We start from the raw sequence: 27,917 nt of genomic DNA on the forward strand, positions 1-27,917 counted from the left end.
ACAAAAAAAGTATCCATATTCTTTACAAAATGTCAATAGTTTTCATCAATAAATAAATTAACATTCATACTGTCAGATCAGACTGAATGCTTATGTATAAAACATGTGAAACATATCAATAAAACAAGCCCATTGTGCAATGTACTGATACATACTGTGTAATATATATTCCATACATTACATTATATCAAAATTTGCACACACAAGACATAAAACGTTCAAAATAAACATAGTACTAATAAAAAATGTCCCTCTAACTTCACACAAATAGGTTGCCTTTTACCCATTGCAGCATATCCCCGAACCACATAACATCCTAACCTAAAAGTAGTATTTCAGTAGTATTCATAATAGGCAGTGTGCAAACTTGGTCAGAAGGTGTCACATACAGAATGTTTCCAGCCAAAAACTGAACATAATAACATATTGTTCTTCCAATGCAGTTTTATCAGTGGGAAATTCCCAGCATTGGGGCTCATTGTTTTAACATTCAGTCAGGGAAAAAAACATTCCAATTCCAAATCTTTCTCTTTCAACTTCACTGAATATTGGTGGCATTGGGCATTCGCTTAATGTGTTGAAATTTAAAATGGAATTGACCTTAAGAAACACAAGGCACAGCCATTACTTCATGGTGAGAGCCGGAGAGACAATACTTGACTCTAGATGGCACTCAGGACTAGTAAAATTAGATAACATAAGCAGAAAGATGCAGGGTGAAGTGGCTCCCAAGTACTAATCTTGAATTTGTTTAGCGTCTTCTCCACCAGTGGTTATGGTTAGGGTTTAGGAAAGGGAAGATTATCTGCACTGATAAGAATCGTCCCTCACAGCTGAATAAGTCAGGGGACATGAACTTGGACTTGCAGTTGATAACCATTGAGTCCTTCAAAGATGGATGAGTTAGTGTTGACTGAGGACAACTGGCTTTGGGTGCAGAAGTGACATCCCCTACCTCAATGTTCAAATTAACCAATCGTGAGGAAAATGTCAAACTGACCTGAGATCAGTGACTGGAGTCAACTTGAGTAGTCCTGAAAGCACCATAAACCTAGACCCTACCTCAGTCCAACCATTAGCCGCTTAACTTTTAATACAAGTAAGAGGTTAATCTCAACATGTTGTGGCATGGGGACCCAAAAGAGGGCACATTTCTGTTGTTATTTCTCCTTGCACTCCTAGGGCCAGGGCAAAAGCAACAGTGTGCACCCCTTTGGGTCCCAGGATCAGGGACGGAAAACCCCAGCTAGCCATCTAGTACCCGAATCCCAAACTAGAAAGACCGCTCTGAAAAACATCTCATGGTTCACTCTCACCCGTGGAAGTCCACATTGAAGACACGGCTCTGTCCAGGTTGGGCATTCATTCCATCTCAATTCAGCATATTCAGGAAGTAAAAACAAAACTCCAGTTCCAAATCCCTGTTGCAGAACAGCAATGAAAATAATTCAAATTGGAATTCTCTGTTGAATTCCTGAAATTAAAGTGAACACCCTGCAAACCTCCTTTCAGCTGTTCCATGATTTACGGTTCTCTCCTTTGCGCCTGGCAGCCCCCTCTCCTTTGGCCAGGGCCGTGAGGGCTGCCAGATTAGGGTTGGACCCTGACAGGTTGGCACTGCGGCGCTTCTGCTGCTGCCGTAGCTTCTGCTTGGCCCCGCCCCCGATTCCTCCGCGACTCACCCTATCAGGACGCACCAATACCCCGTAACCGGGGTTACAGTTGAAGTAGTGCTTTCCACCCACAGACCCGTCGTTTTTCCCTGAAGGAAAAAGTGAAGCCGACAGGGGCAGGCAGAGGGAGAGAGATGTAAAATGACCATTAATTATATTAATATCAGCAAAATGAAAACACTTCACCTGTAGACAAAAGGAATGTAGTTTTCTATTTGATAACTCAAACTAAAAGACTATAACAATTGGTAATCTAATCCAGATGAGAATACCAATCACTTACCGGCAGGTAAATCTAGCTCCACACCGACCCAGGTCCCTTCCGCAAAGTCTGTTGGTCCCACATAGCGCACCACGCCACTCTTATTGGTTCCCACAGTCACAAATTCCCCTTCTGTCAGCCAATCAGGAACTGCTGTGGTGGTGTCGGGGGCTCCTTCATCAGAGTCGGACAGGATCTCCAGCCTCTCTGGAGGGATAGAGAGACCAGCGCCAAGACCACCTCTGCCGGTCTCTGCCTGGCTCTCGTCCTCATCTAAAATGGGTTTGAAGGACCTGAGGTCAGACGTCTTCACTTTCTGGATCTTGAATGGGTTGGCTGCAAAGCCGCCGGGAGTGGGAGGTTTGACGACCAGGGCCGGGATGGGGGTTGGGGTTGAGTCTGGGACTGGCTGGGCAGGTTTAGGGACTTGGATGGAGGTTGGGGTTGAGTCTGGAACTGGTTGGGCAGGTTTAGGGACTTGGATGGAGGTTGGGGTTGAGTCTGGAACTGGTTGGGCAGGTTTAGGGACTTGGATGGAGGTTGTGGTTGAGTCTGGAACTGGTTGGGCAGGTTTAGGGACTTGGATGGAGGTTGGGGTTGAGTCTGTAACTGCCTGGACAAGTGTATTGGCTTGGACGGAGGCCTCAGTTGGAACAGGAGAGGCGGTAATGGTTGAAGCTGGGACTTTAACAGTCTGGACAGCTGTAGGGGTTGGGACATGAGTCAGGGTTGTTTCTCCAACTGGCGCAAGCTGGACTAGATGTCGTTGCTTGTCTAAGGACCGGACTGATTCTGTTACAGACTCGGCCGCTTCATGTTCTGGCTGGTCTAACAATGAAGACAATCCCGCCTCTATCTCTGGCTGTTCATGAGGTGGTTCTGACTGCACCGGTTCTTCTAACTGGACCAGAGCAGAATGCCTTGGAGACGCAGCCAGTTCCAGGCCTTGTTCTGGAGATGCAGACTTATCTTCTAGTTCTAGTGTTGATCCTGCCTCGGGCAGTTCAGTACATGGCTCCAACTCCATAACTCCTTCATCTGGCTGGACAGGTGGTTGTGGCTGGGTCAGTGCCTCCAGCTGGAAAGGTGGTTCTGACACGAGACATGGCAGTAGCCTGTAATAATCTTGCGTGGACTTGCCCAGGGTGGAATGTCCCGGGGGCTCTGAACGACTTGTGTCTTCCGATGAAGTTTTCTGGGTTTCTGATGGGACAGGTTTGGCAGATGTTCCACATGATTCCGATGGGAGAGGAACTTCCATTGTGAAGTCCCCACCAATCAAAGTGTCTGACAGGGTTGCCGTGGAGACGCTAGTGGAAACGTAGCCGCTAGAAGCCTCGCTGGTCGGGCTGTTAGCCGGATCTTCCATCTCAGAAATTATTGTGGGGATGATGGGTGGGGGAAGGGGTATGCTTTTTGGGGCCTCTGAATGGCTCTCTGAAGGGACTATTTCTCCAATGGGAACCTTTGGAATTAACCATGGCAACACAAACATTAGATTAGTAATTCACATTCATGAGTAGCATACACAGTGCTTTTCGTTAGGGACAGAAGATCCAGTGACTCACTGAAGGAAGACTAGGTTTGGTATCCAAGTTCTCATCAACGCTTGCGGACTGAACTACGATGCGAGGCAGACTCCGAAGAGCAGGCTAAAGAAGAAACAGAAAGTTTGAGCTGAGGCAGTTCAGAGAGTAAATCTACAACTTCAATGAATCATCAGAATCATTACAGACATCCGATTCCATATCTCTTCCAGCATCTGATCTAAGAACTCCCAGTAAAGATTCATCCTAACAAGCAAAAACACTTTTTGGCCATTAATGAAAATGTAAAACAAATGTAATGGTGAAAAGTAGCTTATGTTGTAGGAATATTTATGTAATGTTTCCCTCATCAAATAATCATCCATTCTAAACTACAATCAGCTGCTACAGTAAGATCTTAGTTTGAGCGCAGTTTGAGAATCAATAGTTTTGCCAAAAGAGTGAGAACATTTTGTTTTTTGTGAAAACAAGCTAATTCGTCAAATTGAAATTGTTTTCAGATTTAAAAATATTATTCTAATAATCAAGTTGTCCATGAATTAGAGAATGTTGCCTGTTTTTAGAATGTTTTCTCAGCCCATTGGCTTTTTGCATGATTCAGAATTTTTTTTCTCATTAGAATTTATGTTGTACTTTGAAGCATTTTGAATTTCTAGAATCAAAATGAGAGATGATAGGATTCAGGCACTAGGAAGACAGGTAGTTCAATCAGCCGGAAAATAACCTACTGAGGCCAATGTCAGCAGGTCAAACAGAACGACCCTGTGATCCTCTGGCTTAGCCGATAACACCTGCAACACAACTGACCGTCACCTCTCCAGCCACCCCGCTTCCACGGCTGGAGGTTACACTTGTACGAAGGCAGATAAAGTCCTACCAGTGTATCACATGAAGTCGTTGACTGTGTAAGGTCACGTTATTGTTCGCAAAAAAATATCGTTACTTTGAATGAATCTGACCACAAAGGAGTTGTACTAGTGTTAGGGGGTAGCAAATATGTCCAGGAGTAGTGATGAAATGTGCTGGGGGACATGGCTCTTCTCCAGAGGACTGAAATGCTATTAGTTTACCTGCTGAGGTGCGTGAGACAGATCTTTCTTCTCCTCCCTGGCGGGGAACAACGATCTGAGCAGTTTGGGCACAGGAGGAACCAGAGCCTTGACTGGGGAGAAATAAGAGGCAGCACGAGAACGTCTTAAGACGCCTTGGATGGGAGGACACAGGGAATGGAGGAGGAGGACATAGGGAATGAAGTAGGAGAAGGACGCAGAGGATGGAGAAGGTAGACGCAGGGGACGGAGGAGGAAGACGCAGGGGACGGAGGAGGACACAGGGGACGGAGGAGGAGGAGGACACAGGGGACGGAGGAGGATGAGGACACGGGATGGAGGAGGACACAGGGTGGTGTTGAAAGAGAAAAAGCGGGCCGAAGGACGAAGAGGAGACAACAAGATGTCGAAGAAGGAAAAGAGGAAGTAAAGAGAAACAAATAAGTTAGTCAGAGAAAGAAGAAAGCGTGGAAACCCAACAGATGAAATAAAGAACCGAAGGACAGACGGAATAACAGGTGATAGAAGAGCCATTTGAGCCATCCACTATGGGAATGTTAGAGGCCTTCGTTGGCGTTTCTCACCAGGCTCCGGGGGGATATTTTGGGCCAGAGGCAGAGTGGAGCTGGGCAGGGTGTGTCTGGAGGGGGATGGTGGAGCAAACACTGACTGATCCTGGTGACTCTCTGACCAGCTCTGAGGACACGAGGGAAACAGCTTTACCTTCAGCTGTCTGGTTGAATGCCAGTAAATGTTTTGTAAAACTTTTGTTAGAAAAGGTGTGTTTTACGAAAAGTGTGGGGGTTACCACATCTGGTTCTCTGGGGAAACCGGACCTCAGTTAAAGACAGTGTTTCCCTGAATAAGTGATCTTTCCGGTTTCTACCAACAGCGATTAAGGTGCCATACGGGTGATAGTAAAGGCTTGTCTATGTAATGCTAGTTTGTAGTCCAGACTGAAACAGATTGAAGTCATTTAGCCAGCTAAGTCATACAGGCAGCTAGGTCATTTAGCCAGCTACGTCATACAGCCAGCTAGGTCCTTTAGCCAGCTAAGTCATACAGCCAGCTAAGTCATTTTGCCAGCTAAGTCATACAACCAGCTAGGTCATTTTGCCAGCTAAGTCATTTTGCCAGCTAAGTCATTTAGCCAGCTAAGTCATTTAGCCAGCTAAGTCATATAGCCAGCTAAGTCATATAGCCAGCTAAGTCATTTAGCCAACTAAGTCATTTAGTCAGCTAAGTCATTTAGCCAACTAAGTCATTTAGCCAGCTAAGTCATTTAGTCAAAAGTCAAAGAGATTATTTTTAAATCTTTGTCAATAGGGACACAACTTACCTTCCTGTTATCCAGTCTGTGATTGGACGACGACTCCTGTCTACTCCATGATCCTGAAAGCTGGAGGTGTCAAACCCGGGGGGAGGGTTAACTGTTAACTAGCTGCCAGCCAATGACAGGTGGTCGGGACAAGTTATACTGTAACTAGTTAATGAATTAGTCGTTAGCCAACGTGGTCAGCGGCAGTGGGTTAACTCTGGTCTAGGATCTTACCCGGTTCACACTGGGTGAGCTGAGGCCACGTCTGGGAGACTTTGCCTTCACAGCCAACTGCTCCTTCACTGCCACTTCCTACACACACACACACACACACACGTTGAGTATATATACACATTAGTGTATGTGTGTGTGTGTGTGTGTGTGTGTGTGTGTGCACTGACCTGTCGTAGACGGTCCAGGGTGAGTACATTCTCTACAGCCAGGACACTGCGCAGGTACTTTTCTATGGCAGCCTCACTGTCGGCCGAGTCGCTGTCCTGAACGTCCACGCTGGCTGCCAGTCTGGCCAGCATGTCTCTGTCCTCTGGACCCTGGATATCCTGTGGACAACAGGAAGTGGACGACACGCTAGAGGTCAACCGCATTTCTATGTTCAGAAAGTCACCCAGATTTCTAGTCAAACATTTATTTGAAAATCACTGAGCTGACTGGAGTTAATTAAGTTGACCCCAAGATCTGGCTAATATAACCCTACAGGTCAACGGACATCCAATGAGTGCAGAGCCCCTGCAGGCAGGTTAAAAATCCTCTCTTACACCAGGGATGTTGGAGACGATGTCGAAGGTGACTCCGCAGCCCGGGACAGTACTCCTATTGGACATCCTCTTCAGCAGACTCTGACCCCAACCCTGGAAGAACAGCGCCAGGCAGTTACCTTCACAAATCAAGTCGTCAACCAGACAAAAGCTGTACGGCCATAGACCCAATTTGAATAATTGTGCCGGCCTAGAAATAAGTATAGATTTAAAAAAACGACTGCTACGTCACACAACAGCATATTGGTAAACATGTGGCTGCCCGTCTGTGGTCCGGAGTAGCTTGTTTGATGAGAGCTTGGTGCAACGCCCGCAACAATGTTGAAAATGTACAGTGGATATAAAAACTCTACACACCCCTGTTAAAATGCCCCATTTTTGTGATGTTAAAGATTGAGACAAAGATAAATCATGTCAGAACTTTTTCCACTTTTAATGTGACCTGTAATGTGAACAATTAAATTGAAAAACAAACTGAAATCTTCGAGGAGGAAAAATGAAAAATAAAAATCTTACAATAACCTGTTTGCATAAGTGTGCACACCCTCTTATAAATGGGGATGTGGCTGTCTTCAGAATTAACCACATTCAAACTCATGTTAAACAGAAGTCATTACACCCTTACCATCATTTAAAGTTACTCTGATTAATCACAAATAAAGTTCAGCTGTTCCTGACATTTTCTTAGTTGCATCTCTGAGCAAAAGCCATGGTCCGCAGAGAGCTTCCAAAGCATCAGAATGATCTCATTGTTGAAAGATATCAGTCAGGAGAAGGGTACAAAAAAATATGGCACAGCAGAGACATTACCAAGAACTGGACATCCCTCCACAATTGATGAAAAGACGAGAAGAAAACAGGTCAGGTAGCCTTCCAAGAGGCCTACAGCAACATTAAAGAAACTGCAGGAATTTCTGGCAAGTACTGGTTGTGTGCTACATGTGACAACAATTTCCCGTATTCTTTATATGAATGGGCTATGGGGTAGGGTGGCAAGACGAAAGCCTTTTCTTACAAAGAAAAACATCCAAGCTCAGCTGAAGATTGCAAAAACAAACATCAAGTCTTCCAAAAGCACATGGGAAAATGTGTTATGGTCTGATGAAACCAAGGTTGAACTTTTTGGCCATAATTTCAAAAGGTATGTTTGGTGCAAAAACAACACTGCACATCACCCAAAGAATACCATGCCCACAGTGAAGCAATATGGTGGCAGCATCATGCTTTGGGGCTGTTTTTCTTCAGCTGGAACCGGGGCCTTAGTCAGGTTGGAGGGAACCTTAAAGCACCAGTTAGAAAGCTGAAGATAAAGAGGAAGTTCACCTTTCAGCACAACAACGACCCAAAGCATGCTTTTCACGTTATAGGTCACATTAAAGGTGGAAAAAGTTCTGACATGATTTATCTTTGTCTCATTCTTTTACATCACAAGAACCTGTCATTTTAACAGGGGTGTATAGACTTTTTATATCCACTGTATGTACTCTACTGTAACTGCTCTGGATAATGAATTAATGACTAACCTGTCTAGTGTGTGTGTTTCTGCAGTTTGATACACATCCTTTCAGTTAGAGCATCTGATCAGTAACCGAATGGTTTCTGGATCGAATCCCAGAACCGGAAAGGTGAAAAACATATATTGTTCTGTTCTATAGCAGGAATAGTGAACCCTCAAGTCTCCTGTAAGAGTGTCTGCTAAACGACTGATGGGCAAAATGACTAAGAAATTAGAACGTCAATCTCCTACCTGTCGTCCAGCGAGGCTGACACAGATTCGTTTCCTGAGGACCAGAGGCATGTTGGCGGGGTGGGACAGCTGAACTTCGACCCTGACGGTCAGGTACACCTGGAGGTCAGGGGATCCGCTTCGACTCAGCACGGGGCAGTCGTGCACTGTGGAGTCCCACGACGCATCCGCACGAACCTGGAACCACAAGACGATCGGCCTTTTCCTGAGCCTTGTCTATGTCATCATAGTCCAACCGCTGTTTTTGGGTCAAGGGTCAAGCGATCAAAGCCACTGCCTCTGTACATGTACTGCTACAGCATGAGTCCCCACCCACTGGTCTGTATATGTACTGCTACAGCACGAGTCCCCACCCACTGGTCTGTATATGTACTGCTACAGCACGAGTCCCCACCCACTGGTCTGTATATGTACTGCTACAGCACAAGTCCCCACCCACTGGTCTGTACATGTACTGCTACAACACGAGTCCCCACCCACTGGTCTGTACATGTACTGCTACAACACGAGTCCCCACCCACTGGTCTTTCAGCAGAAACTCTCTCATCTACTTTTCACCACCATCCTGTCAACTCAACCATAAAAAAAAGCAAGAAAAAAAATTACTGGATGCTTTGAATTTCAAATGCTGACTGGCTGACAGCCGTGGCATATAAGTCTGTGTACCACTGGTACAACATCACATGACTTCTTACTGCTTTAACTGCGTTGGTAATCGGTTTAATAACAGAAATGATGCATCTCAGTGGTTTATGACTTGTTCTGCGGTTTTCTGGCCATATACCGTGACGCCTCAGGTCTTAGTACTTTTTTTACAGTGGGTTTCATCAGTGAGCCCCACCTCCTCATCGAAGTGCTTGACAATGTGCAGGTCAAAGAATTCCTCATCATCCTCCTGGTTCAGCGTGGCATCCAGTCCTCCAGCCAGCCTGGATGACAGGCTGTCCTGGAAATCATCCGCTGGGAAACAATGAGCTATTAGACAGACGTCCGGGCAGGTAAAACATCCATATAACGGAAACAGTCCCGGGCAGCCCCTTACCATGACCATACAGAATGAATACGCTACTTTAAGCTTGATACCTAAACCTGACCATAAAATGGAAGCATAGCAGAAGCCATACTTCTCTAATCATCTACCTCCCTGACACTACATACATACCGCTGAGGTCCAAGAAGAGGACGGGAACGTGAGTCTCCATCCCGGGAGCAGGAACTCTGGATTGGGGGAAAGGAGCCCAATGAAAACAGTGGAAACTCATTGTCCAATCTAGAAAAACAAATCCAGAACCCTTACCTCCCAAAACCTGTACATCTCAGAACCCGTACCTCCCAGAACCCGTACCTGCCAGAACCTGTACCTGCCCGAACCTGTACTTCCCAGAACCCGTACCTGCCCGAACCTGTACTTCCCAGAACCCGTACCTCCCAGAACCCGTACCTCTCAGCGGGGGCTCCGGGGATGCCGCTGCCAGCTGACGGCACAAGGACGGCGTTGCGTTCCTCCGTCAGAGTCAGACGACACTCCAGTAGCTGGGCCTCTCTCTCCACGTCATCCTCAGACTTATCTAGGACAGAGAGGCTGGTTCAGACCTGACAGGGTCAAGGGTCAATCTAAACTAACGCATTTTACCAGGAACTTTCTTTTAGGGAATGGTTGTACCTTAGACGTCTGTGAAGGGTTTCTTTTTCATGGAAATTAACAGGTTTTCCCTCCCTGTTCAGTATGTTTTGCCGGGTTTCAGTCTCGTCTGGTTTCAGGGGAGTCAGTCTCGTCTGGTTTCAGGGGAGTCTGTCTCATCTGGTTTCAGGGGAGTCTGTCTCGTCTGGTTTCAGGGGAGTCTGTCTCGTCTGGTTTCAGGGGAGTCTGTCTCATCTGGTTTCAGGGGAGTCTGTCTCATCTGGTTTCAGGGGAGTCTGTCTCATCTGGTTTCAGGGGAGTCTGTCTCATCTGGTTTCAGGGGAGTCTGTCTCACCTGGTTTCAGGACCATCTTCTGCAGGTGCTGGTCAAGGTACTCCTGTCTCTTAGTGATAGTGGCCAGCCACTGTTCCCTTAACCTCTCCAGATCCCTTTCCTGAAGGAACAGACAGACAGTAAAGATCTCTTCCTGAAGGAACAGACAGACAGTAAAGATCTCTTCCTGAAGGAACAGACAGACAGTAAAGATCTCTTCCTGAAGGAACAGACAGACAGTAAAGATCTCTTCCTGAAGGAACAGAGACACCTTGACATTGGCAGGCCTAATCCTCAAACCTCTAATAGCCGTTTGAACAGAATAGCAAGTTCATATTGTCAGGAGATCGTAGCATATTTTCCCTTTAGACGTCGATCGACTACTTTGGCTGCACACGGACTCTCCAGGACCTAGTCACGTGACACCTCTCCTCCAGGACCAGGATGCAGGTGAGCGGTGTCAGCCAGGAAGTACCTGATAGCTGTCCATGTCGTCTCCCCAGGCGTGGGCCTGCCGGACCTCCACGTTGCCGATGGAAACGGAGAGGATGTTTGTGGCGATGAGGGGCATGGTCCCTGAGTCTGGCACGGCCCTCACCTCCACCTGCACACGACGAGACTGACCCTGGAGAAAACACGCAACCGTGACTACAGAACATGGACAACATGGAAGACACTCAGCCGCACGTCCATTTACACATCTGTCTACAGACAGGACACATCGGCTTACACATCGACAACACACAAGACCCAGGTAACGTGCAGAAACCCCAAGACAGCAGTACCTGTCTGAGCTGGAAGATGCCCCCAGTGCGTACGTCCTTGGACGGCAGGACCTCCACAGCCGTGAACTCCCCCGCGTCGTTCAGCTCCAGCACCTGAACCCACAGCTCCAGTCGGCGAGTCACCTCGCTCCACCTAACAATACACACACCGTTGCTATGGAACGATGTATTGAGAAATCATCTCCGCCCTGGTGAATATGCACTAACTAATAATTGTCGCAGACTCTATAGCCAGGTAAGGACCCTCGCCGTCCGCCCCCACCCGGTCTCCACCCTCTGCCCACCCCCAACCTTTCTCTGAGGCTCCGTGTCTTGGCCTGGATGACCCCCAGGTCCCACAGAGCCAGGTTCCTCCGGTGGTTGACCTGTTTGTGACCATACACCTCGACGGCCACCGCCCCCTCCGCCAAAAACTCCAAGAGCTCCTCCGATACACAGACCTCCAGTTCCTGGGAGCAGACACACATGGGGCATGATGGGATTGGACACTGACAATACCATCTGTCTTTCAAATCTATTTCAAAGATGTAAGAACAATTATTGGATACTTTCAAAAAATAATATAATTAAAAGCTCTTGCGTGTGAATCTGGAGGCCTTAATATTGGTAAATAACATGTAATTGTTGTTTTCATGGTTGAGTAGAAACTGAGAGACTGCCATAGCCCACCTTATTACTGTCAAAGAGAACGGTGCAGAGGGGCTCCCGGCTGGTGGTGGAGGGAGTCGAGGGCTCCACCTCTGGGGCGATGAACACGGGCTCTTCCTGCCCCCAGAAGTGATACTGGCAGAACACAAAGTTGGACAGGTGACGGGGCAGACCTGTAGCCTGGATGATCCTCACCTGGGAGATGGGGAGAGTGAAAGGGAGAGGGAGGGAGAGAGAGAGGGAGGTAGAGAGGAAGGGAAGGAGAGAGAGAGGGAGGGAGGGAGGGAGGGAGGGAGGGAGGGAGGGAGGGAGGGAGGGAGGGAGGGAGGGAGGGAGGGAGGGAGGGAGGGGGAATCACCAGTCAGCAACACCCACGCAGTCATGGGGTAACCATGGAAACATGGGACATGACATATTTCTCTCATATCTGGGACAGATGTGGAACGGAGTGAGGAAGGACATTAATTTCAGTGACCAGATTCTGAGAACGGACCACACTGGGCTGGTAACATATGACCATCAATTCTGAAATGAGTTTTCGGCGAGCCTTCACGGACAGGATGGGTGTTGTTGATATACGTCTGGTTTTGTGTGACCTCTGTTGGACAACAGTTCAGGAGTGGAGGCGTTCTGTGTCTCTGATGTTGTTCCTTACCACACATTTCATTTTACGTTCCTGTGTTTCGCCATCAGGGCCAGTCTGGGAGGTCTCGCCACCTTCCGGGGCCTCGCTCCCCCGCCACACCTCCACGTGGAGACGTCCTGCAACCTAACACACACACACACACCGGTTAAGAACCTGGTACATGAACGGGGGAGTCTTACGGCTGCGCCAGGTAGACATTGTAAGTCTTAAAGGTTTATCAGGATACCTCCCCCTGCTGGTTGATGATGGGTACTGCGTACTGCAGCTTGACGTCGTAGAACAGGCAGGCCAGGAAGACGTTGGCCACGCCTATCAGACTGTGGTTCTCCTGCTCGTCAAAGAACGGGTCGGCTCGTTTGAAGTAGGAACGCATCACCTACAGGGAGACACTCGTGTTTTAATTAGTTTAATCAACTCAAGACCACCTGTCAATCAACTTTGGGTCCACACACATACACACTCACGGGGTTATCCTCATCATAGTCTTTCCACTCCTGGTACAGCTCTCTCATGTCGATCAGCCTGTTCTCCATCTTCTCCAGGGCCCAGATCTGCTTCCCTTTGCCTTTACGCCTCACCTGCACGGCAGGCTCGCTCAGCACCACATCCCGCTTGAGAAGAGAGAGGGAGGAATATAGAAAAAGAATAAAGCAAAAGAAAGAGAGAAAATAAAGGAGAAAAAGAACAGGAAGACACCAAACTGAAACGTCAACCCTAAATCAAACCCCTCACACGTCCACAGTCGGGACCAGGTGTGTGTTCACGCTGTCCAACCCAGGCTGTCATCTCACCACAACTTGGGTTGGACAGCGTGAACACACACCTTCTTCGACCACGACAACGTCACGCAGTCACACCCACCTTCCTGTTGGCGTCCAGGTTAGCGGCAGGAATCTGCAGTGTGACCAGGTATTCTGTCCTCTTGTCCAGCTCCTCGGCTATGAAGGCCGCCTCCTGGACCAGCAGGTTGGCTCTGACGATCTGCTCCCTCAGCCGGCGGAGGCTCCGGGTCATCATGGCCTCCCTGCGGGGGAGGAGCGGAGATCAGAGGAGCAGGGCTAGTCACGGTGACCGCCATGGGACGCACGGGGGAACGACCAGGGTCAGCCAGCGGTGCCGTACCTGTCCTCGCTCCACCTTCGCACGCGTTTCTGGTTGCCAGTTGTTGATGCGAGCCACAGCGCTGGCTCCAGACCTGCAGGACCGGAGGTCTGCAGGGGGTGTTCCTCTGCAGGGTGGAGACACCTCCTCAGCTGCTGTAACTCCTGCTCGTACATGTGTCTCTGTCGCTCCAAAGCGGTCCTCTTCTCCTCCTCGTGCTGGCGCTCCAACGTCTGGAGGACGGACTGCATGGGGTCTGGAGGAGTCAGGAACAGGTGGGGGAGGAGTCAGGGACAGGTGGGGGAGGAGTCAGGGACAGGGGCGGGTGGGGGGGGGGGGGGTCAGGGAGAAGGGCGGGTGGGGGAGGTGTCAGGGAGAGGGGCGGGTGGGGGATGGTGGTGTGGGGAAGAGAGGATTAGGGTTCATTATTTGAGCGGAGAGAGGAAATGGCTCTGTGAAAAGACCAGGTCCCTGACTCCAGAGTTGAAGTGTTTTAAGTTTGGAATAAGACTTCATCCTCCACATTAGTCTGAGAATAAAGGCCAGCCCCACCCCACCCCACCACTCACCATTGCTGCCCTTCATCATAATCTCTGTCTGGGCAAAATCATAGCCGAGGTCGACCTCACTGGAGACATCGCTGGCCATATCAACGTCCACCTCCAACCGGTCAGTACTGAGGGAACTCTTCATCGCGCCACCCTCATCATCCTCCACCCCTGCATGGGCCAGGTGTCTGGGGAGGTTGATCCTTTGGGACAGACGGGGGGGCTCACATTATAGATCAACCACTTAATTTTTTTAGACTCTTGGTTTCAAAATACCAGGAACTGCCACTAAACACAAACCCTGTCCAAACAAAAACCTGCACAATAACTAGTTAATTCCTTTGATTATCATTGACTTGAAGTTTGCTTTATATAAATTCCCAGTGTTCCAGAAATCTTGGTAGGAGAATTCCGGAGCTCCTGCTTATTTCCCAGGAATCCTCAAACTTGGATTTCAGGGACACTGGCAATTAATTCACCTTTTCCCCAGAATTGTGCAAACCTGGTTGAAACACACCAGAAAAACACAGGTTCAGGATTTCCAAGTTACAGTCACTGTTCCAGGACAACACTCCTCACACAATGTGCACCCACTAGACAGACAGAACATCCCATAACAGGCAGACCTGAAGAAGTGGTTGTTTCCCCACAGGATGCGGTTGCCATGGTGAAGCTGGACTGGATTGGTGACTGAGGAGCCGTTCACACATGTTCTATAGAGAGGAAGACAGAAAGACAGACAAACTGAAAAATCAAGATGACTACTAGCATCACTTCACTAGGACTACCACTCCATCCTGAGGTATGTATATTGACCACGACTCCATCCTGAGGTATGTATATTGACCACGACTCCATCCTGAGGTATGTATATTGACCACGACTCCATCCTGAGGTATGTATATTGACCACGACTCCATCCTGAGCTATGTATATTGACCACGACTCCATCCTGAGGTATGTATATTGACCACGACTCCATCCTGAGGTATGTATATTGACCACTACTTCATCCTGAGGTATGTATATTGACCACTACTTCATCCTGAGGTATGTACTGTATATTGACCACTACTCCATCCTGAGGTATGTACTGTATATTGACCACTACTCCATCCTGAGGTATGTATATTGACCACTACTTCATCCTGAGGTATGTACTGTATATTGACCACTACTTCATCCTGAGGTATGTACTGTATATTGACCACTACTTCATCCTGAGGTATGTACTGTATATTGACCACTACTCCATCCTGAGGTATGTACTGTATATTGACCACTACTCCATCCTGAGGTATGTACTGTATATTGACCACTACTCCATCCTGAGGTATGTACTGTATATTGACCACTACTCCATCCTGAGGTATGTATATTGACCACGACTCCATCCTGAGGTATGTATATTGACCACGACTCCATCCTGAGGTATGTATATTGACCACGACTCCATCCTGAGGTATGTATATTGACCACGACTCCATCCTGAGCTATGTATATTGACCACGACTCCATCCTGAGGTATGTATATTGACCACGACTCCATCCTGAGGTATGTATATTGACCACTACTTCATCCTGAGGTATGTACTGTATATTGACCACTACTCCATCCTGAGGTGTGTACTGTATATTGACCACTACTCCATCCTGAGGTATGTATATTGACCACTACTTCATCCTGAGGTATGTACTGTATATTGACCACTACTTCATCCTGAGGTATGTACTGTATATTGACCACTACTTCATCCTGAGGTATGTACTGTATATTGACCACTACTCCATCCTGAGGTATGTACTGTATATTGACCACTACTCCATCCTGAGGTATGTACTGTATATTGACCACTACTCCATCCTGAGGTATGTACTGTATATTGACCACTACTCCAACCTGAGGTATGTATATTGACCACTACTCCATCCTGAGGTATGTATATTGACCAATACTCCATCCTGAGGTATGTATATTGACCAATACTCCATCCTGAGGTATGTATACTGACCAATACTCCATCCTGAGGTATGTATATTGACCATTACTCCATCCTGAGGTATGTATATTGACCAATACTCCATCCTGAGGTATGTATATTGACCACTACTGAGGTATGTCTGTACCGTGCGTTGCGATGCGGTGTGATCACTACTCCGTCCTCGGCTGTGATGTTAATGACACAGTGTTCAGGCTGGATGGCCATTCCTCCCAGCTGGATGTCTTGGGAGTCGGCTGAACCCACACATGTGTGCTCCTACACGGGACAGACCAGAGAGACATTCATTAATGTGTTATTACAAATGTTGGGTGCACACACACACACACACACACACACACACACACACTCTATAGAAATATGAGCTTCACAATCTGTGGCTCACTGGCATATGGTGGCTTAGCAGTATAATATACATAATGGGTTTTATTCCACACACGTTCGGCACAATTTCTTCTGATGACTAAACACACAACAATAAAAGGAGCTGTGGACAGGATGTTTGTCGCTGTACCTTCAGGTAGTAGACCAGCAGCTCATTGAGGGCGGGGTCAGCATTGAGATTGACCAGGAAGTACTTGTCATCTACCACTCTGATGCCAGACGACTGGAGGGAAATGCCCAGGGACTCCAACTGCTTCTGACGCTCCTGCAGGACACACAACAACAGGTCAGACAACAATAACAGTAACACAACAACAACAACAACAACAGGTCTACGGGGAAGGGCACTAATACAGGATAAGGGTCTTCTAGGTGACTAAAATGGAAGGTATGGATTTGTCACAGTGGGTGGAGACAGAAATAAAATTAATACATTACTAAACCAAGTACCTCATATGTGTGTGTGTGTGTGTGTGTGTAGCTACCTGAGCAACAGCCTCTGTCTTGTGTAGTTTCTGCTCCCAGGTGACAGTCATCTCCTGGATGAGCTTCTCTGACTCTTCCAGCCTCTCTTTGAGATCCGGAGCCTTCATGGCCTGACAGGGAGAACACACAAAATCAATTTAACACACACACACCCGTACACACACGCACACCAGACTCACAGGGAAAGAACACACCTTTGGCCACTTCATAGAAACACAAACCCTGTCTGAAAACAAGGATCTTCACAATAACTAGTTAATTCCTTAGATTATCTGTGCCTTTGTGTTTGTCAACAGGGAAGCAGTTATTATCACAGCCTGGCCTTGTTCATAAAGACATGCATGCAGAGATGCTGAATAGTAGGCATTTCAATACAAGTCATTAGAAAAGACAGTCATTATTCTTGTTCTGTATTGTACAACTTCACATATTTTGAAAAAGATCCAAAAAACTCCTAAATTCTACTATTATCAATATTTCTACCTCAGCCTTAGTTAGTTGTTCTCGTAGTTTCTCCACCTCCTCTCGGAGCTCCCGGATGATACGAGCGTTGGGGTCCTCGTTGATCACGGCGTGGTTGACGATGCTCTTGGCCCGGTCGGCATAGCGAAGAGTGGACAGCGTCTCGTCATAGTTGTCCGCAGCCGGACTCACCGTCGCCACCATGGCCGTCCGGCTGTTACCGCCCAGACTGTCCTGGGGAGGGGCGAGGAGAGGGGGGAGGTGCAGAGAGGAGAACGGAGGGACAGTTGGTAGCTGTTTGTCGACCAGCTGGTCTCTGACCCTTGCCCCAGTAACTGTCTAGAACAAGGGGTCCCTGTACCTTGAGAAGCCAGGTGAGTACAGAGTCCCGGTAGGGAACAAACTTGGTCTTCCCGGCTCCTTGGTCTGCCAGCGCTGAGATTACCAGACCTAAGGTGCTCAGAGACCTGTGGACACACACACACACACACACACTTCATGCAACTGTACAGTCCAACATCTGAACCTACATCTCCAGCGTGTCTATCTGGAGCCTACTGGAATGTGTCCCACAGTGGGACGATATCTCCATCAGGGTTTAAACTGCACAGCTCCGTGCACACATGCAGCCCTCTGCGGGAGACCAGGGTTCAAAACCCGTCCCTGCCCATCGCCTCTGTCCCAACTTCACCTGTCCCCTGCAACTCCTACCATCAATAAAAGCCTGGCAAAAACACTATAAAATATGTCAGTTGCTTATAAAAGGAGGGGCGGTTAATATGGTGACTTTGACCTACTTGTTGATGTTGCTGCCCTCCTTCATCCTCTCTCCAGTCGCTCCGGTCTTGGCGGCTCTCTCACTGCCAGCCAGATCCACCAGGCTCAGCTTACTGACCTTCTCCCCACGTGTCTACATGCCAATGACATGTCACAGCGGCTGTTTAGAAGAAGCATCTCGTCCTTTCATCTCTACACTATATAATACACTGGTACCCTCTGGGCCAGATCTATAATACACCCCAGAGGCCAGATCTATAATACACCCCAGAGGCCAGATCTATAATACACTGGTACCCCAGAGGCCAGATCTATAATACACTGGTACCCCAGAAGCCAGATCTATAATACACTGGTACCCCAGAAGCCAGATCTATAATACACTGGTACCCCAGAGGCCAGATCTATAATACACTCGTATCCCAGAGGCCAGATCTATAATACACTTGTATCCCAGAGGCCAGATCTATAATACACTCGTACCCCAGAGGCCAGATCTATAATACACTCGTATCCCAGAGGCCAGATCTATAATACACTCGTACCCCAGAGGCCGGATCTATAATACACCCCAGAGGCCGGATCTATAATACACCCCAGAGGCCAGATCTATAATACACCCCAGAGGCCAGATCTATAATACACCCCAGAGGCCAGATCTATAATACACTGGTACCCCAGAGGCCAGATCTATAATACACTCGTATCCCAGAGGCCAGATCTATAATACACTCGTATCCCAGAGGCCAGATCTATAATACACTGGTACCCCAGAGGCCAGATCTATAATACACTGGTACCCCAGAAGCCAGATCTATAATACACTGGTACCCCAGAAGCCAGATCTATAATACACTGGTACCCCAGAGGCCAGATCTATAATACACTCGTATCCCAGAGGCCAGATCTATAATACACTTGTATCCCAGAGGCCAGATCTATAATACACTCGTACCCCAGAGGCCAGATCTATAATACACTCGTATCCCAGAGGCCAGATCTATAATACACTCGTACCCCAGAGGCCGGATCTATAATACACCCCAGAGGCCGGATCTATAATACACCCCAGAGGCCAGATCTATAATACACCCCAGAGGCCAGATCTATAATACACCCCAGAGGCCAGATCTATAATACACTGGTACCCCAGAGGCCAGATCTATAATACACTCGTATCCCAGAGGCCAGATCTATAATACACTCGTATCCCAGAGGCCAGATCTATAATACACTGGTACCCCAGAGGCCAGATCTATAATACACTGGTACCCCAGAGGCCAGATCTATAATACACTGGTACCCCAGAGGCCAGATCTATAATACACTGGTACCCCAGAGGCCAGATCTATAATACACTCATACCCCAGAGGCCAGATCTATGAGTGTGTGTGTGAGGATGATGTTGAACACAGCATGGGATCTACTGCTCTCCTCGTTCATATTCGTAGCTGCCACTGTTCGAGACTTGTTTCCCTCTGACATCAGAGACTCAATGTCCTGTTGAGAGAGACACAGAGAAAGAGAAAGAGAGAGAGACACAAACAGAAGACACCGATAGAGGCAAAAAATGAAAGAAAAAGAGAGAGAGGAAGTGACAGGGAGAGAATGAAAGGCTTTGAATTGAGGTACTCAGCTAGGAAACAATCAATGTCCACAAGTGGCCACCGAGACCAATGTTACATTTTAGCCAGAATGTCCCCCGAGACGCACCTTATAGCAGGCCACGGCGAGTTGAGACAGCCCGTCGACATAAGGCCCCATGACCTTGTGCTCTCTAACCCTCAGGGCCTGACGACTTCTGAAGACAGAGGCAGAGCGGATCTCCTCAGTAACAGGCGTGATGTGTGTAGCAGGTCGTACGAAACGGGAGGTACAGTACAATGGCTCCCGTCAATCTCACCCTTTGGGGTCCAGCAGATCTCGGACCTTCTCGTTGTAAATCTCCATGTAGGAGACCTCCACCGTGAAGCTCTCCCCCTCCCTCTGCTCCTGGAGGGTTCGGCCGAACAGGGAGCTGCACAACCGTGGGATCAGGCCCGGCTGCTCGGGGGAACCCATCATCGTGTACGACTTCCCTGAGCCTGGGGGGGGGGGGGGGGCGGGGGCACGCAGCCAATTAAATCAGACCGTCGCTGATGCTCGGCCAATCAAATCAATGGATACGTGAGGCTCAGCAAAATTCAATTAGTGGATGATTAAGACGGAGCAAAACTATTCGGTATAGGCGAGACAGGGTAAATGAAGTTGCATGTGTACCAACCGGTTTGTCCGTACGCAAAGATACAGGCGTTATATCCCAAGAAGGCGTTGTCCAGAAGACTTTCTCCAAGGCACTGGAACACAACCTCTTGACCTGACACACACACACACACACACAAACACGCAAACACACACGCAAACACACACGCAAACACACACTATCAAAACAAGGCCATCTTTTTTCGAAGGACAGAGATTGGTTTTCCACATCAGCCACTTTGTCTGCTAAATTCATAAAATGCAACAGTCAGTCTAATCCAGAACGATGTGCATTTGGACGCCGGTCCCCTGTGAGAATCAAACCGGCAACACCGACGCTGCAAGTGTCCTGCCGAGTGTGTTAGAGGAAAACGCTCCCTGCAGGTGTTACAAACTTGTCGCTCTATTTATCATTATCACATCGTTTCATACAATTTGGATGTGCTCATATAGCCCAGTTCTAACTCAAACTATAGCATTACAATGTGACTGAACAGGGAAATTACTCAACATTGAGATACTAACCTGCAAACTTTTCTTTTTCTGCCTCGTCCATTGACCAGAAGCAGTAGTCATAAGCAAAGACCTGAGTGGAAAATCACAGAAAGTTGAAAGGAAACCCCACAAAAAACTTTAGAATACATGTACTGATTAAAGCAATTTTGTAACCGTCGAAATATTGTGTGCTCACCTTAGGCTGATTCCTAAAAACATTTTTAACAAAGAAGACAAAGGAATGGGTGTTAGTTAAATAAAAAAGATGTTTTAGTCATCAGGGTCCAGCTTCTCAAAAGTTATTTAAACTGGATAGAAATGCATTCATGGAATTGGATCATGAGTACCCATTTGAGTAAATTATGGGCCCAAACTGGGCTAACTAGTTTAAACAAGTTGTCAAGGCAACTGGTCTAGTCTTCGTGCCATGTCTTTCAGACATGAGAAGGCTGTGACCTTCACTGTAAAGGCCTTGAAGTGATTTGTCTGGATACTACACAACCATGAAATTCAGCCGGCTAGCTACATTCCTGCTCATGGAGATACGAGAACAACAACCCAAACATGCAACCAATCATTTTAGGTTAAAGTCAATTACATAATTAGGTCCGTAAACATTAAAATGTCTACATTCAAACATTCCATACTGAGCTGACTCATTCGGGGGTTAGAGGTTACATGCCTAGATTCAACTCAACCACAGAGTTGCTAGGCTGACTTTAATACAAGACCCTACAGTGTGTGTGTCTGTGTGGCAGCGGTGAAGTGCAGGGGGTGTATGTGGGGGGGTTGTGTATGTGTGTGTGTGTTGCCAGTAACAGACCCAGAGAGCAACACTGAGCCTGCTGTTGGCTTCTCCTGCTCCAGCATTCCTCTACTCTGATTGCTGGCAGAGTAGAGTGCTTCACAGCGGCAGAGTAGAGTGCTTCACAGAGAAAGTGCTTCACAGAGAGAGTGCTTCACAGAGAGAGTGCTTCACAGAGAGAGTGCTTCACAGAGAGCTCTGTTCCCTCCCTCAGACTGTGTATCAACACAACATTTTCTGTCAGGCTTTCATCTCTTTTGCAGGTTGTTTAAAGGCAACAATGACTTATAGCCTGCACAGGCTGACAGAAGTAACTAAGTTACTAAGTAACTAACTTTAAAATTCTCTAAAAGGTCAGAAATGTTAAGTGAACACCACACAAATATGTGATTGTTCTATTATTAGTCATGCAGTCTCACATTTGTAATTTTACTGTGTATCCTAATGCACAATAGGTTTCCTAACAAACAAGCTGACCTGTTGTCAAACTGGGTATTATAATTCACACGCGGTAACTGACATCCCCTCATGTGGTAACTGACATCTCATGTGGTAACTGACATCTCATGTGGTAACTGACATCTTTTTGTGAGGTTTCTATCTGCACAGGTTGACTGAACCGACATAAATCTCTTTACCTCTGGCCCTTAATAATAGAAATATCACTTTGACCACTTAATAACGTCTAGGACAGAGACAATGAGAAGCTCGTAGAACCTGTTTGTGCTGATCCCATGCCCAAGGGAAGGGAAGTCAGACAGACAGACAGAAGTGAAGCGTGTCAGGACAGAAATCACAATCAAAGGCAAAAATGTCCTCCTGCTGGTTGCAGACTACAGAAATAAGGTCCACATTATTGTTATGAGAAGTATAGCCAGGTGTTGTGGTGGACAATCACTATAATCCATTCAAAACCCCCAGTCATTCAGCACGGGTATTAGCCTGTTCCAGAGGAAAAGGCCGGGGAAGCGGATCTCCTCGTCACCTGGCCAGGTAGCCAGTCCCCTACGAGCACCCAAACCAGGCTGAACAGAAGGAGTGGAGAACAGCCACACCCATTGTAAAGAGACAGAGGCCGGGGTAAGGAAGAGCTGAGGAGGGAGGGATATGAGGAGGAGTGAAGGGAGAGGTGGGGTGGAGGTTTGGAAAGGTAGAGTGGGTTGGAAGTGGCGATGAGAATAGCTATATAGTGGGGTTACTGACAGACAGCCCAGAACATAAATACATGTAGAGCATTGAGTCTGTAAATACTGACATCACAATAGTAGCTAAACTAAGAAGCTAACGTTAGCTAGCTTGACAGTCACTACCAGACACATTCCATGCAAAGCAAAGCAGAGCGGTAAACTGTTGTCAGATTTAATAGAGGGTTAATGTCCAACTCTTGCAGGAAATAATATTTTTAATTTCAGTTTCCTGTTCAGGTTTAATGTTACAGAACATTAAGACAGAAAGGTAGAATATCCTGTAGAGCCCTTCAGCCCTGATTATCACATATCCCTCTCCAACATTATAGGTGAATCAGCTCATATTACATAGTTTAAGCTAGATACTGGAATAGTGCTGGCTAGATATTGGGTTATTGTCGTCTAGGTATTGGAATAGTGTCGGCTAGATATTGAAATAGTGTCGGCTAGATACTGGAATAGTTTTGGATAGATACTGAAATAGTTTTGGATAGATACTGGAATAGTTTCAGCAGGGTATTGGAATAGTGTCGACTAGATATTGAAAAAGTGACGGCTAGATATTGGAATAGTGTCTACAGGATACTGGATAGTGTCGGCAAGATACTAAAATAGTGTTGAGTAGGCAATGAAATACGGTCGGTTAGACATTGAAATAGCATCAGCTAGGTACTGGAATAGTGGATGCTAGGTATTGAAATAGTGGATGCTAGGTACTGGAATAGTGGATGCTAGGTATTGAAATAGTGGATGCTAGGTACTGGAATAGTGGATGCTAGCTACTGGAATAGTGGATGTTAGGTACTGGAATAGTGGATGCTAGGTATTGGAATAGTGGATGCTAGGTATTGGAATAGTGGATGCTAGCTACTGGAATAGTGGATGTTAGGTACTGGAATAGTGGATGCTAGGTATTGGAATAGTGGATGCTAGGTATTGGAATAGTGGATGCTAGGTATGTGAATAGTGGATGCTAGGTATGTGAATAGTGGATGCTATGTATGTGAATAGTAGATGCTAGGTATGTGAATAGTGGATGCTATGTATGTGAATAGTGGATGCTATGTATGTGAATAGTGCGTTCCCTACCTAGGGTCTCCTTTGCTGAGGTTTTGACTAGCAGGGTTCAACACAGTTTGTTTCCCCTCCATCTCCACCACACACCTCGTCTTCATGTCCTTTTCTGATGGGGAAAGATACAAAAAACATACAGACATAATTATTATAAATACAACAAACACTGTTGTTGAGACAGGTCTTACAAAAATAGAAAGCGTGACAAGCTCCAAACACCCTGCTTGTGGTCAACACAAACACACAGTAGTTGTGAAGTTTACATAAATTAGGACTCCACATTGTCATAAGACATTCAAAACAGAATAAATAAGACATTCAAAACACATTCATAAGACATTCATAACACTTTCAACAATGCTGATGTCAACAATTGCAAGTCCTTTTCAACAAAGTTTCACCACCCATGTGTTGTTCTGGGCTGACCTACATAACATGCCAGCCAGCGCCCGAATTAAACAAACATTTTCACACGGAGTGGCAAAATCTGACTCCTGTCCAACGAGGCTATTCAAGAACACTAGTCAGGTTTTCCTTTCCCTGCCCACTCACACATAACAGAGGAAAACCATGGTCAGAGAGCAATAACAACATGCTTCCTCTTTTCTGGAATCACCAACACACAGAGACACACACACACACACACACACACACACACAGAACAAAAATAAATGACTGTCACAGTGCATGTGTTATGAACTAACCTCTTCTGTTCATTGGCCGGACGCGGACCGCGACCCTAACATTGGAGCTATTCAAGATGTCATCCATGGCAACTCCTGGATCTGTGGCTGGAATGAATGGTGATCAAGATGTATTAATGTTGAATAACATTATAGCATTGCCATGAATTGTGTCATTTTCTTCCTGGCCTACCGTGTTGGTAATACCTCCACAGCCAAGGACAATTACAGTCTCTTATAGAACTAAATATAGCCAAAGAGTCCGGCAATTCATATCGAACTATTTCAGGTGTTTTTCAGTGTGTTTTGTGTTGTGGTTGTGCAGCAAGACCCTCAACCAACAAAAGGCTTTATTCGGACACTGGGTTAAACACCGCCCTCCAAAAGACCTCCGTAATCTGCTGATATCATGACCTTTTGCTCACATTAACGGGGCGCAGAACCAGAGGCAGCATAGCAACACCACCACCATTACTGTAAGGACCTGATAACTGATCTTAGACAAAATGTTCTTTTCTGTAAACACGTTGTTTTTTTGTTTTAAACTTCTAAAGAGTAGAACACAAGGTTGTAGGTGGAACAGACAAGAAGGCTTTATAACATTTGGGAATAACCCACCTAAACAAGCCTACATATAAAATCTTGGTGGAAATTATTTTTGGACAAATTAAATGCAAGTCCTTTGGAGGAACAGAATATTGAATGACTAGAGCACCCTGCCGACTATGAGGAGGGAGATTTGATAACGTAATCAGGATTCTTTGCCGAATCTACCCTAAACACGCGCAAGGCATCAGGAAATGTCAGGTGGTTTTGGAGTCCAATGTTCAACCCTGTATCCAAAAACTGGATTTCCTTTAAAGCATCCAAGTCTTCCGGTACGGAAATCCCCAGAAGCGCACACAAAACCCTGGAATGATTAAGAAATACTGGTTGGTTCTGAAGTCCAAAACCGATGGCGAGCAATTTGCTGCTGCAGAATAAGAAGAATTGTCATTAGAATGTTGCAACTAGCTCAATTATGGCTACAATAAGTATTTGTCCGATATAATCACAGGTTATTAGCAAATCACACGAAGCGATCAACTGTTACTACGCAAAAAACGGACAGACAAATTGACAGACACGCACAAACATATGCATAGGCTACACAACCTTGCTTTTAGTCTCATTCAATCCAGGACGTCCCAGAAAGGAAGGGTTTGACGTCCGGTTCGAAACATTAATTAAGAAAACGAGCAACATATAAAAACTAGGGGGGGGAAATCAGTATATTTTAACTGACAGAACCAACTGTAGACTACTGAACTATAAGAACTGTCAACTCACCGTGCGAACGCGAGCGAATTCTTATTTTCCTCTGCCTCGAGCGTCCCAATTCAGGCAGCGTTCTCTTCCAGAAGTGTACTCCTTCCTTCCTTCCTTCCTTCCTTCGCTAGTAGCTTGCGTGCTAGCTGGATAAAAACAAACAACCAAATGTGACATTGGCGGACTCAATTAGACTTCAACAACTTCAACAGCAACAGCACAGTTTATGGAGTAATAGCGTTTGAGTTTTTGCTATGATAAAAAAATTCTCACAAAAATTCAAATTACAATATTTTTCCCCAAAACTAACCGGGAACGACGACAGCACATTACAAGAAGGAATATTTTTCCACCTGTTGCATTTCCTGATACCGCCCGTAGAGATCACTGAAGTCTTTGTAAACCTGTCCTGAGACCTTAACCGGATTTACTGGGGATCCCTACAAGTTGCGCAACGTGTAGATTTGCACAAAATACCTTTGGACAAATAGGGGATAGAGTAATCTGATTCTTATCAATTATGTTTTTTTTTGTAGCAGAGCATATACTGTTTTTAGAGAATATAATGGTGGAAAACATTGTAATTATTAATAACGTAAAAATGTTTCAATAGCTAATTTATTTTAATTGAAACAGCTTGCTAAATGCAAATTTTATTTTACAAATTCCACATTTTATTACGAAGATGGAAGTGGTCTGGCAATAAAAAAATATATCCCTGTGATTTTACGTTAGTTTACGACAGTGTAATGCATTGGGTGGTAGCTAGTCGTGCGTGCATGCTTGCGTGGTGTTGTTTACAAACTTTTCAGTTCTCTGCTTAGATTCAGTTATTGTGACCTTCATTGCGCGGTTCATATTTTGTGTCATCGTTACTGAAGACATGGGGAAACCGAAGAAAAAGAGTAAGTCTGTGAAAATTGTCTTTTGCATTTCTGAAATGACTTGATTAGCTAGATAGCTAGCTGGCTAAGTTAGCCATTCGGCTCAATTACCACCCAGCGCCGGTTATATACCTAGAACGTCCTCTCCATTAAAAAAAATACAATACTTGGTAGATATGTGTTGAGTAGCTCTCTGGGTATGTTGTTCTTAATAACTAGCTAGTTACATAGCGTATGTAGCTACTGATATGCTACCTGCCCACTGACAGATGATTTAAGCCGTGCGGAACTGATGATGATGACCATTGCTGATGTGATTAGCCAGTTGGTCGAGGCGCATGAAGAAGGAAAAGACATCAACCTCAACAAGTAAGAACCTCCAAACCTAAGGACCCCAGACCTTAAGGTCCACATACCCTAAGTAAGAACCTCCAAACCTAAGACCCCCACACCCTAAGCTGTTCTAAGCAATGTATTTGTGGTCGTTGGTAACCACAAGGTCCTGGTCTTTCACCTAGCAACAGTCCATAGTAAGCTGTGCTTTATATAATTACCAATGTCAATGCAAAATGTTACCAGTAACCTGTCTTTATCTCAAACCGACTGGTCTTCAAGGCATCATTTGGGAAACCGTGTGCTGTGTGGATGATCAATGACGTGTGTCAAATAAGGAAGCCAATGGGACCAACCAAAATTAATCCAGCAGAAACTCACGTTTTCAGTTCGATTGACAATCAATTCTGATGCAGTTTGCACCAATGAATGAGCCCCTAATGACACCCGTGCAAACCTCTCTATTTCCCCTAACTGCTCTGCATGTTGTCCTAATCACCTCTCTATTTCCCCTAACTGCTCTGCATGTTGTCCTAATCGCCCATCAGGGTGAAGACCAAGTGCTCAGCTAAGTATGGCCTGTCAGCCCAACCCAGGCTAGTGGATATAATCGCTGCCGTGCCTCCTCACTACCGCCGCGCCCTGGTGCCTAAACTCAAGGCCAAGCCCATCCGCACTGCCAGTGGGGTATGTACCAGGTGTTTTGGGGTTGAATGTGTGTGTTTTCTATGTGTGTCGGTCGG

General features: G+C 46.4%; 2 protein-coding genes across 9 annotated transcripts in view; one reads left to right on the forward strand and one right to left on the reverse strand.

The window, feature by feature from the left end:
- Window positions 1–26,393, reverse strand: LOC105018043 (kinesin-like protein KIF13B). 8 transcript variants are annotated; one of them, XM_034287649.1, is made up of 42 exons: window positions 26,268–26,350; window positions 25,979–26,103; window positions 24,671–24,757; window positions 23,982–24,075; window positions 21,097–21,109; window positions 20,931–20,991; window positions 20,428–20,520; window positions 20,068–20,248; window positions 19,878–19,965; window positions 19,544–19,664; window positions 18,406–18,419; window positions 18,185–18,297; window positions 17,749–17,854; window positions 17,409–17,621; window positions 16,925–17,035; window positions 16,570–16,704; window positions 16,183–16,313; window positions 14,682–14,768; window positions 14,077–14,258; window positions 13,529–13,763; window positions 13,268–13,430; window positions 12,871–13,017; window positions 12,633–12,782; window positions 12,416–12,529; window positions 11,782–11,955; window positions 11,404–11,561; window positions 11,113–11,245; window positions 10,803–10,952; window positions 10,349–10,448; window positions 9,814–9,940; window positions 9,535–9,590; window positions 9,214–9,332; window positions 8,373–8,549; window positions 6,626–6,718; window positions 6,251–6,409; window positions 6,084–6,161; window positions 5,871–5,930; window positions 5,116–5,227; window positions 4,553–4,686; window positions 3,504–3,587; window positions 1,957–3,400; window positions 1–1,762 (listed from the first exon to the last, which is right to left on the reverse strand). In XM_034287649.1, exons 3-42 carry the CDS (start codon window positions 24,735–24,737, stop codon window positions 1,509–1,511), a joined length of 6,231 nt encoding a protein of 2,076 aa, XP_034143540.1. In that variant the 5' UTR covers window positions 24,738–24,757; window positions 25,979–26,103; window positions 26,268–26,350; the 3' UTR covers window positions 1–1,508. The 8 variants fall into 8 exon arrangements, 7 of the variants coding, with proteins under 7 accessions (XP_034143540.1, XP_028970591.2, XP_034143539.1 ...); XM_029114758.2 differs by lacking the exon at window positions 18,406–18,419 and having other exon boundaries at window positions 19,530–19,664; window positions 26,311–26,393; XM_034287648.1 differs by lacking the exon at window positions 18,406–18,419 and having other exon boundaries at window positions 19,530–19,664; window positions 24,671–24,751.
- Window positions 26,097–27,917, forward strand: part of elp3 (elongator acetyltransferase complex subunit 3) — an 11,260-nt gene continuing 9,439 nt past the window's right edge. The window contains exons 1-3 of the mRNA XM_010883152.5: window positions 26,097–26,862; window positions 27,111–27,210; window positions 27,723–27,861. Of these exons, the coding sequence (XP_010881454.1) occupies window positions 26,841–26,862; window positions 27,111–27,210; window positions 27,723–27,861 (261 nt within the window). The 5' untranslated portion in view covers window positions 26,097–26,840. The remainder of the gene's footprint in view (window positions 26,863–27,110; window positions 27,211–27,722; window positions 27,862–27,917) is intronic.

The sequence above is a fragment of the Esox lucius genome, chromosome 18 (assembly GCF_011004845.1).
Source record: "Esox lucius isolate fEsoLuc1 chromosome 18, fEsoLuc1.pri, whole genome shotgun sequence".
In the NCBI taxonomy this organism is placed as follows: Eukaryota; Metazoa; Chordata; class Actinopteri; order Esociformes; family Esocidae; genus Esox; species Esox lucius.